The 13857-nt window shown below is 37.2% G+C and overlaps 1 protein-coding gene across 8 annotated transcripts in view; it reads right to left on the bottom strand.

The window, feature by feature from the left end:
• Positions 1 to 1042: 1042 nt before the first annotated feature.
• The window catches only part of ODF2L (outer dense fiber of sperm tails 2 like), a 72502-nt gene continuing 59687 nt past the window's right edge, over positions 1043 to 13857 (bottom strand). For 6 of the 8 annotated variants that reach the window (XM_081818721.1, XM_081818720.1, XM_081818724.1 and 3 more), the window contains 6 exons: positions 13624 to 13728; positions 11224 to 11382; positions 9578 to 9663; positions 9333 to 9495; positions 5205 to 5330; positions 1043 to 2791 (listed from right to left, as the gene is read on the bottom strand). In XM_081818721.1, coding sequence (XP_081674847.1) covers positions 2663 to 2791; positions 5205 to 5330; positions 9333 to 9495; positions 9578 to 9663; positions 11224 to 11382; positions 13624 to 13728 — 768 coding nt within the window. In that variant the 3' untranslated portion in view covers positions 1043 to 2662. The remainder of the gene's footprint in view (positions 2792 to 5204; positions 5331 to 9332; positions 9496 to 9577; positions 9664 to 11223; positions 11383 to 13623; positions 13729 to 13857) is intronic. The other 2 variants (XM_081818725.1, XM_081818726.1) reach the window with 2 other exon arrangements.

Consider the following 13857-nt stretch of genomic DNA (forward strand, 5'->3'; position numbering starts at 1 on the left):
AAAATATAATGGAATTACAGCACTAAAAAACAAAAAAACAAAACCCAATGCTTTCAGGAACTAAAAAACATGATTTCTTAATTAGAAATCCAATATCCAACAGAAAGAGAATGACTGCCCTTGAGAACCACATTAGTGGTGAGAAAAATCAGGTGGCAATACCTCACAAGATACCCTGTGACAGACCCTGAGGGAAAAGGCAAGTTGTGTGGTGATCATATCCCGGAGACAAAACAAGGAGGAGGAGAAGAACATATGGAGAGGTAATAACTGCAGAAATAATGGAAAAAAACTTTTAGGACTCAAGAAGGTCTTGAGGCCCTGAATATCAAGGATAGAGAAAACCCTGCCAGGCTGTCAGCACCGCAGGACGAGAGCTTTCTGGGATGGTGGAGAGCTGCCCGCAGGGACACTGCTCAGAGACACCAGGGCACTGACTCTGGGCCTCCCTAATGCTGAGTTTGGTCCACACACCATAAGAGCCCACTGTCTGTCCTTCATGCTACAGTTCTTCTAGGGTCTGGCATACTTCCTCTTGTCCTTTGTCACTAGCATCTGAGTACCAACCTCAGGGCCTCCACAGTAGTCATTTCCTTCCACAGTCTATCTGAAACATTGCAGGGACTAAATCTTAATGCATAGGCACAAACACCTTGGCAAAAATTAGAAGTATAATAAAAAGAAAATATTCACAGATGAAGTAAATGCACGATTGTTACAAGAAACCTTTACCTTTATTTATGAAATATATGAAGGTAGTGTGGTCATAGTCAGCAGAGACTCTGGATGCCTGCCACTTACTAGCTCTGTGGCCTTGGGCAAGAAACCCTTCTGTGCTTTGGTTTGCTGAAAAATAAATGGAATTAATAGCATCTATTAAGTGCTATTAAGTGTAAAGATTAAATGAGTTAGTACATGTCCCACACTGGGAGCTCTGTCTGGCACACAGCAAGTCCTCAGTAAATAAAAGCAACGCTCCCGCCGCCGCCACTCCTTGCACAGGAAAACAGCACTGTATGTAGAACTTTGATTTGAGAATCAGAAGAGTTAAGTTCAAATGCCAACTTCAAAATTTAAGAGTTTTATACCATAGCTATGGTAGTTAATCCTTCTATGCTTACATTTTTTTTCTATCTATCCACAAACATCAGCGGAGCATCTAGGTATGTACTAGCTATGGTGTAGTGGCTGGAATAGAAATAGGAATAAGGTACAGTTCTGCCCTTCAAGAGCTCAGTCTAATGAGCAATACTTAAGAACCTTAGTTTCCTTTCATCGGAGTATTTCTTAAAGCTCTCTTTGCCTTAGGAGTTGAAGAAAGGACCACAAGGGTCAAGTATGTGTTTTGGTAAAAGTACTCTGATTTAAAAAAAAAAAAAAAGGCAACACTAATATTGTTAGCAATTATTGGGCAAACAATGTGGCCAGTTCCTGAAGTTACCATATTACGCTCTTTTAAGAAAAATACTATTAAGCAGCTGGGTCATTGACAAGTAGCTCCCATAGATCCTAGGGCAGTCTTAGGTCCCCCTGAGGGGGACCAGAGAAAAGAAGGATCCCATTTCTGTTCGGAGAAGAGGATAAAACATCTTGGGGAGATGGCTCTGTTCATAGGCTGGACCGTGTAGTACACAATTTGCTTCTCTGGATGATCTTTTGAGACCTGAGTGCCCTTTCAATAAACAGCCCTCAAGCCATTGTCTGCGAGGAGCTACTATTACCTGATTCCTTGCTGACGACATCAATCCCCTTTTAGAGGATCTTGCCTCGGCACATCGGGTAGGAGATTGGGGGCAATAAGTTCCTGGTATCTCTTCTATGTCACTGCAGTAATAAAGACCTTATCCTACAACTTCTTGGTATTAACAGTGCTTATTTTGGTCATCCCAAGGGAGTTGGCCATGGAAAGGGGCAGGACAAGTTGTTCCCCTTTAATCCTTTAGTTACCTCACGGGCTTTAGAATGTCTACAGTGACAATACCAGACAATCACTAATTAAAAAAAAAAGAGACTACAAATTCACAGGCGAGCCCAAATGCCCATTCTCTATAAAGAAACAATGTATGCCAATGTGTTTTCATCTGTCACCATCAGCTGGCATTTAATAGCTATGATTTAAAATTCTTTATTAAAATCCTCACAGAAATTATAATGGCATCATACTTGAAACAGTATTAATTTGACATTTGGTATCTTTAGAAAGTATGTAATTATACTATTATTAACAATTAATATCCAGAATATTTTCCTTGATTTTATACATACATATATAGCACCACAAAGTAAAACAATTATATATGTTATTCAAAATCATGCATTTGGCTCATAACTGGCCTAGATTCATTACAAATTCAATTAACTGATGGCTACAGTCACAAAAAATGATTCTGGCTTCTTTTCTGTGTGTGAAAACCATTCTAAAAATCAATATAATTTAAATAGGTATTAAACCAGAACTAAATGAAAATTATCCAGCAAAAAGGAATACTAACATCAGTATCTTATTTTAAAGTTGCAATTGGAAAATAAATTGTATTTAAGAAAGCCTCATAAAAACTCTACTACTACCACCCATAAATTATATTTATTATTATTTTTGTACCTAATCATGTTTTAGACTTAGAGTAAAATCCTATTGCTTATAGAAAATAAATATAACCATTTATCCAAACATTGTTACATAAGAAGTTTTTAGAAACTGTAAATAATTCTTAATACTTTCATTTTGATTCTCCGACTTTTCAAGACTATGTTGTATTTCCTTCAAACATACTTCCTGGTGTTGTGCTTTCTAAATAAAAAAAGAAATAAAGATAATCAATAATGACATTCGTATCAAAGGGCAGAGTCATAATGTAAAATTTATATATACAATTAAATACATGACTTTTAAATTTTTGAGAGAATTCTAACATCTGATACGTGCATTAACAACATATCTTAGAGCTCATTTTTCTTTAAAATCCCACATAACTAAAGTACATACATGGTTGATCTTTACTGTCATATAGCTTGTTGTAATACACAGTCAACCCCAAATGATTACATATTTAATATGATTAACATAACAGATTTTATTAAAACTGTCAAAACTATTTTTCATTACATTTAACATGACCTATTTTAATATCAGTTTTTGCCATTTTCATATTTTATTTATTTATTATTATTTCTTAAAGATTTTATTTATTTATTTGACAGACAGCGACACAGTGAGAGAAGGAACATAAGCAGGGGGCGTGGGAGAGGGAGAAGCAGGCTTCCCCCGGAATGTGGGGCACCATTTTCATATTTTATACATAAGACTTTTGCTGCCTTAAAAAGTGACAGAATTCTAGTTTTAAGATGAACATTTTATTTTTACAATCCTTTAAAAATAAAAAGAACTCTAAATATTACAGGTGTTCTTTATTTGAGGGAAAAATTAAAAGCCCAATATATTTTTTTAACATATTCAGTTGCATATAAATTCTCAAGTAGATTTGATCACTGAAAATACTTCAGATAGGCTGCAAATATCATCTAGCTTCCAACTGAAATGTAGCCATCTTAAGAAGAGAAATCTTTTTTTTTTTCCCCTCCTTCCTATCTGGTATTTAGTGACACCTGATCCCTTCTGAAACTGAGTGATACCCCCTGGGGGCAGTGGAGTGGTATGAAGCAATGTGCTAGGCTGGGCTACACAAAGTCACAGAATGAATATAGTGAATCTTTGTGGAACATCAATTTTACTAAACTGTTTGGAGGGGAAAATATTAATAAGAACACACTTCTATTGTAGGGGAGAATGTAAAATGTTCACGGATTTTAGGATAATCTATTAGACTCCAAAGACATTTCAGGCTTCAGGCAGGGCAGCCTGGGTCAAGGAGGTGAGGCCACGCTTGGGTCTGCGCATTCACTCTGCCCCAGCTGAAGCACTTGGGCAGAAGATCTGAGGAAGCCTGCTCGTGGGCAGGGCACTGTGCAAGACACTGGGATAGAACCAACTATGAGACCAGCTCCTGGGGTGCTTACAACTCAGCTAGAGCTAGGACACGTATACAAAATAAATACTGACCTGCCCACAGAACTGTACCCTGGAAGGGACAGAACACACAGACTCAGCAATGTCTAAATCTTTCCTTAGAATTCTAGATTTTTACTACTGTAAAAATTATCAGGTTTAACAGAACATCACATCTTAAACTTACTTATTTTGGCAGAACTTAACCAAGCACTGCGAACATTATAGAGAAACCCAGCTCATCTTACTACTTATTTTTTCAGAAGTTTTAATTACACATGTTTTACAGTATCTGAAATTCTGATGGTGAGAAAAAAATTTTTTTAAATAAATATAAGAGATTTAGAATAAAGGGCAGACCCGTGCTACATTAAAAGTGAGAAATGTTTGTTCTGATTAAATTGCCATGGAAATTTTGATGGTGATAAAATTAAATTAATATTGCATGCCAAAAATCAATTAAGTTTTGAACCTTTCATGTTTTCAACTTTGTAGACACTTGGGAATGAAAAAATAGTTTTCGTGGCATCTCTGGTTCCCGGAAAAGGTAAAGTATCATCATTTTCTATGTCATCAAGTAGACCGTTATCAAGTAATCTAGTCACGACTAATGCTAGCTTCCATAGTATCTTACGCCAATTGACTATTTTCATGAATATTTAGGAAAAGACTTCAGAAGATTAAACACAGCCAATTTGGGATTCTCATTTCATGGCTGAGTGGCTCAGAGCACCTATCTTATACGCAGATATAACAACACTGAATATTTACTTAATAGAAACTCATCACTTTCTGAAAGTATAATATTCATTACTCAAGACAGATACCAAAGTCTAACTCATAATAGTTTGAATTGTGTATCTTAAAAAAAATGAAAAATTCGTACCAGAAACTCCTCAGTAGATTGTATCTGTAAGTTTCATTAAGCAGCTGTTGTGCTAAAGTAATGTGCAGGAAAGGGCCTGATGAGACTTCGGGGAAATGTGCTAGGAGCTACCAAGGATGCAAGGTAATAACTCTTTGGCATAATCATGACATTTTAAATTTTTATGATTTATATTATTTGTTATTCTTAATATTACCAGTAAACCAAGAGTCCTGATTCCCCTCACTTCATACTTTAACGAAACTACATGGTAAGAATGTTAAATACTAATTTATTTTTTATGAAAATACATTAAGCCATACTAACACTTACGCTGTGCATTTTGCAAACAAGTTGATTTTGTTCTTCATTTTTCTTTCTAAGTTCAATTTCCAGATTTAATATTTTAATCTGCAAAGCCCTCTCTCTAGATGACATTTTCTCTATTTCTTCAGAAACCTGTAATTTTCATTAAAAGAGTAAAATAACTAAATAAACTTTCTTTAAAGTATGATCTAAAGCCTGGACATAATTATACTCTACCTCTTTTTCTGAACAGTTTAATTACAAAATGTTTAAAGATGTTCTATCCTGGGCGCCTGGGTGGCTCAGTCGTTAAGCGTCTGCCTTTGGCTCAGGTCATGATCCCAGGGTCTTGGGATCGAGTCCCACATTGGGTTCCCTGCTCCGCGGGAAGCCTGCTCCTCCCTCTCCCACTCCCCCTGCTTGTGTTCCTGCTCTCACTCTCTCTCTCTCTGTCAAATAAATAAATAAAATCTTTAAAAAAAAAAAAAAAAAAAGATGTCCTATCCTGAGGAAACACATATAGCATAAATATGTTTACTTCTTTTTGCAGTCAAAGTATCAGCAAAATTAGCCTGATATGGAAGAAGTATACATATTTGCACTCCTCTGTGACTTAGGTAGGTGTTTTTCCCAATACTCTATTTTTATAACCTACTGAGACCGGCTGGCATGGTATATGTATTTACATTCACCGTGGTGTCCAGAGTTGGGGTGGAGTACAGCAAGTTCTCATTCAGTGTGGACGGTAGACTGGATGGATGAGATAGGGACAGGGCAGGGGAGGTATACACTTCACTCACACACACACCAGACTGGTTTTTCACTCATTCACTTCCAAAGTGGTCTGAATTTGAGTTTTCTTATTTCTATGATTGCTTATTTTAGCAGAAAGTCTAGCTTAGCTATGTTCATCCAATGATTCAGATATGTGGGAGCCTATTTGCAAGAATGCTGGGTTGGAGCCACAAGAATAAGAGTTGAGGCAAGGACTAGTTCAGGAGCAAGGAGCTAGTGGGAAGACCTGTCCTCTAATCACACTCCTGTAAACTCAGTTCTAAGTTATTATGAAGTAATTTACAAAGATTTCTTTCACACAAATTCCAAGGGCAATGGTGTGTGAGGCATGCTAGCAGGATCTGAAGCTGTAGGAGAAAGAGTCTTGACAATGTCCTCAGTGTGGACAATGGTGACAAGACAGTGATGGCACTCCTCACCTGGCAGGAACTAGAGACAGCCCCATGTTCCAGTGCAGCAGGAGAGAAAGAAGGCAGACTCTGAACACTTCTGAGAAGGAATCTGAGAACACCTAGCATTTCTGAAGTCCACTTAGGCTGAACCCAGGAGAAAGTCTTTTATTTTCCTCCCAAAGGTTGATGGGGCTGAGAAATCTGGATTACATTTCTATCATCGGCAATACATTTCACTACTTAGCTTTTATTCAAGGATGTCTCTTTCAAAGTAAATTTAAATTGGTTTCCCAGACTTTAAAGTATATATATATATATATAAAGTATGTAAGTATATATATATTTATATACACACACATATATGGCACTTGTGATATAAAAGCCACACTTCAGGGATATCAGATTTTATCTAACTTACATGGAATTGCCATTAACAGGCTTGAGAAAGACAAGGGTGGAAGAGAGTTTAGAGGGATTTAGATTCAAAATTTGGTATTGGACATGTTAAGTTTGAGATGCCTATGTTAAGTGGAGATGTCAAGTAGCAGAATATCTGAGTCTAGATTTCAGGAGAGAGAGAAGTCTGGGGTGGAGATATACATCTGAGAGTCATCATGTATAGACAATCTCTTTTTAGCATCACTCAATCTGATGAGAAAACTCATCATCCCCATTTCACTAATTAAGAAACTAGAGTTTAGAGAAGTGATTCATTCTGGGTCAGGGTGTAATGTGTCAGAGCCAGATTTCACATCCAGTTCCTGTTGGACTCCAAAGCCTACCTTAAGTCCTTTCAAGACTATATTTTAGGGCGCCTGGGTGGCTCAGTTGGTTAAGCGACTGCCTTCGGCTCAGGTCATGATCCTGGAGTCCCGGGATCGAGTCCCGCATCGGGCTCCCTGCTCGGCAGGGAGTCTGCTTCTCCCTCTGACCCTCCTCCCTCTCATGCTCTCTGTCTCTCATTCTCTCTCTCTCAAATAAAAAAAAAAAAAAAAAAAAAAGACTATATTTTCAAGTCATTTGATAAATCTACCCATTCTTTAAGACCCTCCTGCATCGAAGACATGAATAGACATTTCTGCAACAAAGACATCTAAATGAACAACAGACCCATGAAAAAGTGCTCAACATCACTTGGCATCAGGGAAATACAAATCAAAACCTCAATGAGATACCACCTCATACCGGTCAGAATGGCTAAAATTGACAAGTGAGGAAAGGACTGATGTTGGCGAGGATGCGGAAAAAGGGGAACCCTCCTACACTGTTGGTGGGAATGCAAGCTGGTGCAGTCACTCTGGAAAACAGTATGGAGGTTCCTCAAAAAGTTGAAAATAGAGCTACCATACGACCCAGCAATGGCACTACTGGGTATTTACCCCAAAGATACAAATGTAGTGATCCGAAGGGGCACATGCACCCCGATGTTTGTAGCAGTAATGTCCACAATAGCCAAATTACGGAAAGAGCCTAGATGTCCATTGACAGATGAATGGATAAAGAAGATATGGTGTATATATATACAATGGAATATTATGCAGCCATCAAAAAAAAAATGAAATCTTGCCATTTGCAATGACGTGGATGGAACTAGAGGGTATCATGCTAAGTGAAATAAGTCAAACAGAGAAAGCCAATTATCATATGATCTCACTGATATGAGGAATTTGAGAAACAAGACAGAGGATCATAGGGGAAGGGAGGGACAAACCGTAAGAGACTCTTAATCTCAGGAAACAAACCGAGGGTTGCTGGAGTGGAGGCGGGTGGGAGGGAGGGTGGCTGGGTGATGGACATTGGGGAGGGTATGTGCTATGGTGAGCGCTGTGAATTGTGTAACACTGTTGAATCACAGATCTGTACCTCTGAAACAAATAATACATTATATGTTAAAAAAAAAAAAGGACCCTCCTGCATCATTTCCCATTACCCCCACGTGAAACGAACAATGTCCTCTGGTGTACCTGTACCCTCCCTCTGTTGTAGCACCAACATGCTGGATGTCACTCACTTGTCTGTTCACATATTATCTTCCCCCTGTATGAGTGTCCTGAGAGCTAAGGCCAGGTCTGTTGGAGGAGGTTATCAAAAAGATGTGACCTCCAGGTGACCCACGAGCTGGACCTGGGCAACTGGAAGCTCCCCACCCTCTCCCCTGTCCTTGAGATATGTGTTCTGATTTCCTCCCCTGCTCCCAGAAGCCACTCCAAGTAAAGAGCCTTGAGAAGGGAATGTGGTGTTAAGGTTATTTGGACTGAACCTAGTTAACGGCCTCTATATAAACTTTTAAGATTCTGTCAGGCGTAGAAATCTACTCAGCTTGCGGCCATCCAAGAAAACTCTTGTGTTCCCTTGCTTATTAAACCTGTCATCTTCCAACCTGGAGTGGTTTGCCTCTTTCTACAGTCTTTCCCTGCCCTCTGCATACAGGTTTCCCATAACACCAGGGAAACTGCCAAGGAGCTTGCAAACTAACAAGGTCTTATTCATCTTTGCATCTCAAAAGCTAACAGAGTGGCTGACACACAGTGAGATTTTTATTAAATGCTAACCAAATGGATTTAACTGGAATTTAATTCTTGCATGTACTTATGTAACAATATTGGCCAAAAGAAAAGGGAGTTGAGCTCTACAGCTCACCAGATCCCGATCAAAACCAAAATGTCAACAATTTGCACAACTGCTTTGGTTTTATTAAAAAAAGGGGTGCTCCTTCCATGTTTTCCATCTCTGCCCTCTGCCCTGCCACATCATCATTTACCTAGTGAACTAACTGCACCAGTAATATACAGCTGTTTAGCTCCAAAAGGGAAAAGTAAGTAAAAAACAGAAATGTAATTGCTCTCTTCACCCTGTCATCAGGATAAATACAATAACTGTAGGTTTGGTAAGATGAGATATTGTCTGTTTAAAAAGACGACTCTTTGGTAAACTAATTAAAAAGTTTCTAAATAAAGGCCATCTGTACCTTTTGTCTTCCTTCTTCTAAAGCAGCTTCCAGCTGTCTGGCCAATGCTGTATATTCTGCTGATTTCTCTTTAAACTTAAGATTGCTATGCTTAAGACATTCTTCTTGATTTGCCAGCTTCTTTTCAAGCTCTTTATTTTCCGCATCCATCTGTTCTAATTTTCTTTTTACAGAAAACATACATTTTAAAATTATAGTGTGTAGAGAAAAATGTAACACCAATTTTAAGTCAATTTAATACTTACTGTTTAAGGTTTTCACACTTCAACTGAATAAGATAATTTTCCTCTTCCAGAGAAAGCTTTCTCAGAAGATTATGATTTGCATCAACCTAAAAGGGGAAAAAAAAAGTTTTCCTGGTTATTTTCTTTATAACCAACTTCCAAAGAAATCTATATACTTTGTTAGAATAATCATAAAAAACAAGAAGACATAAATATTATTATTACTACTACACAGAGAGACACAAAGAAATATTGCATTGTTAAAACACAAGCTCTTAAATTCCTGATTAATTTTAAAAACACTAAACTGCCTCATGAAAAATCATCTACTAAAAATTTTTCTGAAAGATAGCAAATAATACATTCTGAACAATGCTTTCTTGGAAAAGGATGTTTATTTTATTAAGTAAATTTGAAGACTACACAGTATTAATCTCCTATTGTTGGATTTTTAAGTACTCTTATAATTTCTTGTTTTACCTAAAGACAGTGATTGATAATTAACTATCTATGAAGTTGTAACTACAAGTAAAAACCATATTTGTGAGAAACAAAATAAAATAAGCAAATCAACCAAAGACAATTTGCCAATACCAAGACAGAATATTCTTCCCATTGCTTCAAAAGCTATATTTATTTTAAGAAGCTTTGAAAATAGAATTTTTCTCATAATTTAATTAATAATTTAGGTTATCTATACAGATTTGGCATTTTCCTAGAAAAATCTCTTCTCAGAAATTTAAATTTAGCAAAATTTTGTTTGCATGTTTAAAAACAGGATGTATTTCAAAATTAAAATCCAGATTACAGGGCGCCTGGGTGGCTCAGTTGGTTAAAGCAACTGCCTTCGGCTCAGGTCATGATCCTGGAGTCCCGGGATCGAGTCCCACATCGGGCTCCCTGCTCAGCGAGGAGCCTGCTTCTCCCTCTGACCCTCCCCCCTCTCATGTACTCTCTCTCATTCTCGCTCTCTCAAATAAATAAATAAATCTTTAAAAATAAATAAATAAATAAATAAATAAATAAAATCCAGATTACATTTGGAAGACAGACAGGGAATTGTTCCTAAAATTGTTTTGCAAATAAACAAAAACACTTGCTACCTCCCTGCACATGCATCTTTGAAAAAACATAATTAAAGAAATATTTATTAAGCACTTACTCTGCTAGGCATTGAATTAGGAGGTGGCTATGTGGTGACTAACTGGGCACCCATGATCTCTGTTTTGATGAAGTACAAAAGTATATGTTGGCAAAAAAATAACTGAGAAGAATCCAAATGAACTCGATGCATAATTCTAATTAAAATAAATTGTAATTTTTGTAAGGTAAATTACAATAATTTAGCTTATCCTGATGTCAAAAAATATATATGTAAATATAGCATTGCTCCTTCTCTCATGCTGTTACCATGTTCTGCAATATCTAAATATAGATTTGTACAAATAAACGAAAATGAGCAATTTTAGTTACCAATTTTTCATGATAAAATACTAAAAGAATAGCTTGCAGAATATTACAGCATCTGCAATAAACTGATAAACTGATAGAGATGGGAGTTTTAAAAAAAAAAAAATCAACCCCTGACAGTAGTGCCTTCAACTGGTGAAATCATTCCAAAGTTTCCTTTCACGTATCTAGTAGAAAGCAGAATGCCGGCCGGACACCTGGCCCTGCAGCTCGCTAACAGTGTGCGCCTGGTCTGCACATTTCCCCTTGCAGTGCTGCAGACTCTCCTGACACTCGTGAAGCCTCCCTTCCGCCGCCGTCAAGGAATCGCGGACACGCTCTAACTCCTGCAGATGAGACTCCATCTGGCCTCTCAACTGAGTTGTAGCATTAGGGAAATAAGTGCAAAGTCACACATTCAGCATTAACGTTTTTACTATCTTAAATACTAGATATGCTCGTAATATAGTAAGTATTTTAGGTATAATGGTTTTAAACAAAAAGATTCAACCAAATAAATATGAATAAACATTAAGTGAGACTCTGCTATAGAGAACACGTACCTCAAAAGTGGGCTGTACTTTGGTTTTCAAAAAGTTTGTTGAGTAATACAACGCTGTATGTTAATAACATTAGAGTTAAAATTTTAAAAATATTTTTTAAAAAAGTTTGTTGAGTCAATGGATACAGTTTTATCAGCCTACAGGGGAGAATGTTTAACCTGCTTAGGAAAGCAAACTTTCTGAATCCTGTCATTTATCTTCAAGCATAGTTATTACTAGTAAAGCTGGTATGGTCGTTTGCTACTGTCCAGCCATCTAGCTAAAGTAACTGTCACTTTGTCAATCTTGTAACTCAGATATTTCAATTAGAATAGGCTTGCTGCACTCATCTTAGTCCAGATTGGTGGGGTTTATGGTGTATTATGTCAAGATAGCTCATATCATCAGTCCTCAGTAGACTGTTGTTTCATCATGAATATTACTAGGAGCAAGTCTCTCTAATTTTATCTACAGTCACCCCTTTGGCCACTGCAGTGCCTCACCATGACAATTTTGTGGAGATGTGACAAGAAGCACCCCTAAGAAATGCTTACACGGTTAATTAAGAAAAAATAACCAGACATATGGCATTTAGGATGTTTACAGGGAGGAAAACACAAGAGCTAGAGTCTTTCCCTGAGACAGGGAACACCTAGAGCTACCGTGCACATCTGGCATTCTTGATCACAAAAGATAAAACGAGAACAAAGCACACCTTTGGGACCCCAAACATCTGAGAGCCCATGAGAAAACCAGGAGACTTGACAGTGGAAAAGGAAAAGGAAAAATTTCATCTTAAAAAATGACTTTTCTGGGCGCCTGGGTGGCTCAGTTGGTTAAGCGACTGCCTTCAGCTCAGGTCATGATCCCAGAGTCCTGGGATCGAGTCCCACATCTGGCTCCCGGCTCAGCGGGGAGCCTGCTTCTCCCTCTGACCCTATCCCCTCTCATGCTGTTTCTCTCTCTCTCTCTCAAATAAATAAATAAATAAATAAATAAATAAAATCTTTAAGAAAAAAAAAATGACTTTTCTGGTTTAATACCAGTTAGAAGACATTGTGACTCACGGTATCTGAAAATCACAGGCTTCTGCCCCATCAGCCTCCTGAACCGGTTTTTTAATAGACTTTTATTTACAGTGTTGCCTAGCAAAAAGAGGAGACCTTTGTGGTGGTACCTCTCGTGAGAGACAGAGACCAGGACACATGAAATGCTAGACATGCTGCTAAAAATAGGTGAAAAGTAATTCTAAGAAAGTAGTAAGTTGCATGTTTGGTGGGCTATCTTTATCTCTGTTTAACCAGCAGAATGCCTGCTCTGGCTGACCTCTTCTTCACACTGTGCCTCACTCAGACTTCTCAATCCCAAGACGTGGGGGCAACCCAGAGACAGTCACCTTATTACACTCAGTTGGAAGTGACTGGTAACATCCCATGACCTCTCCAGCCGGGAGTCAGTGTCCTACGACTTCCACTGCTTCCTTACCAAAACAACATAAGAAGACCCAAAGAGGGATGTGGTTTCACTTAAAAAGTTAAAAATATTCACAAAAACATCATAACTTGCCAACACTGGCCTTCCCCTCACTCTGTTGCAATGGGGTGATAAAAGGGAAATCATGCTGCTTTTTTAAATATTATTTTTCTTCCAAAAAGCATCTAGCAGCGAATATTTACTTTACTTTACTTTTTAGACACAAAAGATTTAGTATTCAAAACAAAAAAGTGGGATTAAAAAGGAGAGATATTCAAATTTGCATATTTGTGGCTGATGAAGCCCGTGATAAGTGATAACCATTTTTTTTTTGAGATATGTGAGTCTGCTCTTATATCAGAAAAATTAAACACTTATGCTATTTTCCATATATTAAGGAAAAAGTAAAAAAACATTCATACAAACAAACATTTCAAGCCTGGAGGAAACATTATGTCCTTAGAAAACAAACTCTTACAGAGATTTAAGACAGATAATTCCTAGGTCAAAACTAGAGAAAATGACCACAATAAAAGAATATGTATAATATTCATAAAGTATAAAACATAAATATTATTTTATTGCTTAAAACATCAAACTCACCTTCTCTAATTTTTTATTTTTGTTTTTTGTAATTAGGTTATTCTCACGTAGTAAATTTTCACATCTGCTTTTCACCATTTCAGCTGCTTCTTGCAATTTTTGTATCTGAAAATAAAATATATTATTAGAGTAACATATTTTATTAAGACCATAAAGTAAATTAAAAAACTAAACATCTGAATTTTTAATTTTAAACAAATCATTATTTCCCTATTAACACCCTCAAAATCTTTA

Source organism: Leptonychotes weddellii, chromosome 4, assembly GCF_054177405.1.
Source record: "Leptonychotes weddellii isolate Sample4059 chromosome 4, ASM5417740v2, whole genome shotgun sequence".
NCBI lineage: Eukaryota > Metazoa > Chordata > Mammalia > Carnivora > Phocidae > Leptonychotes > Leptonychotes weddellii.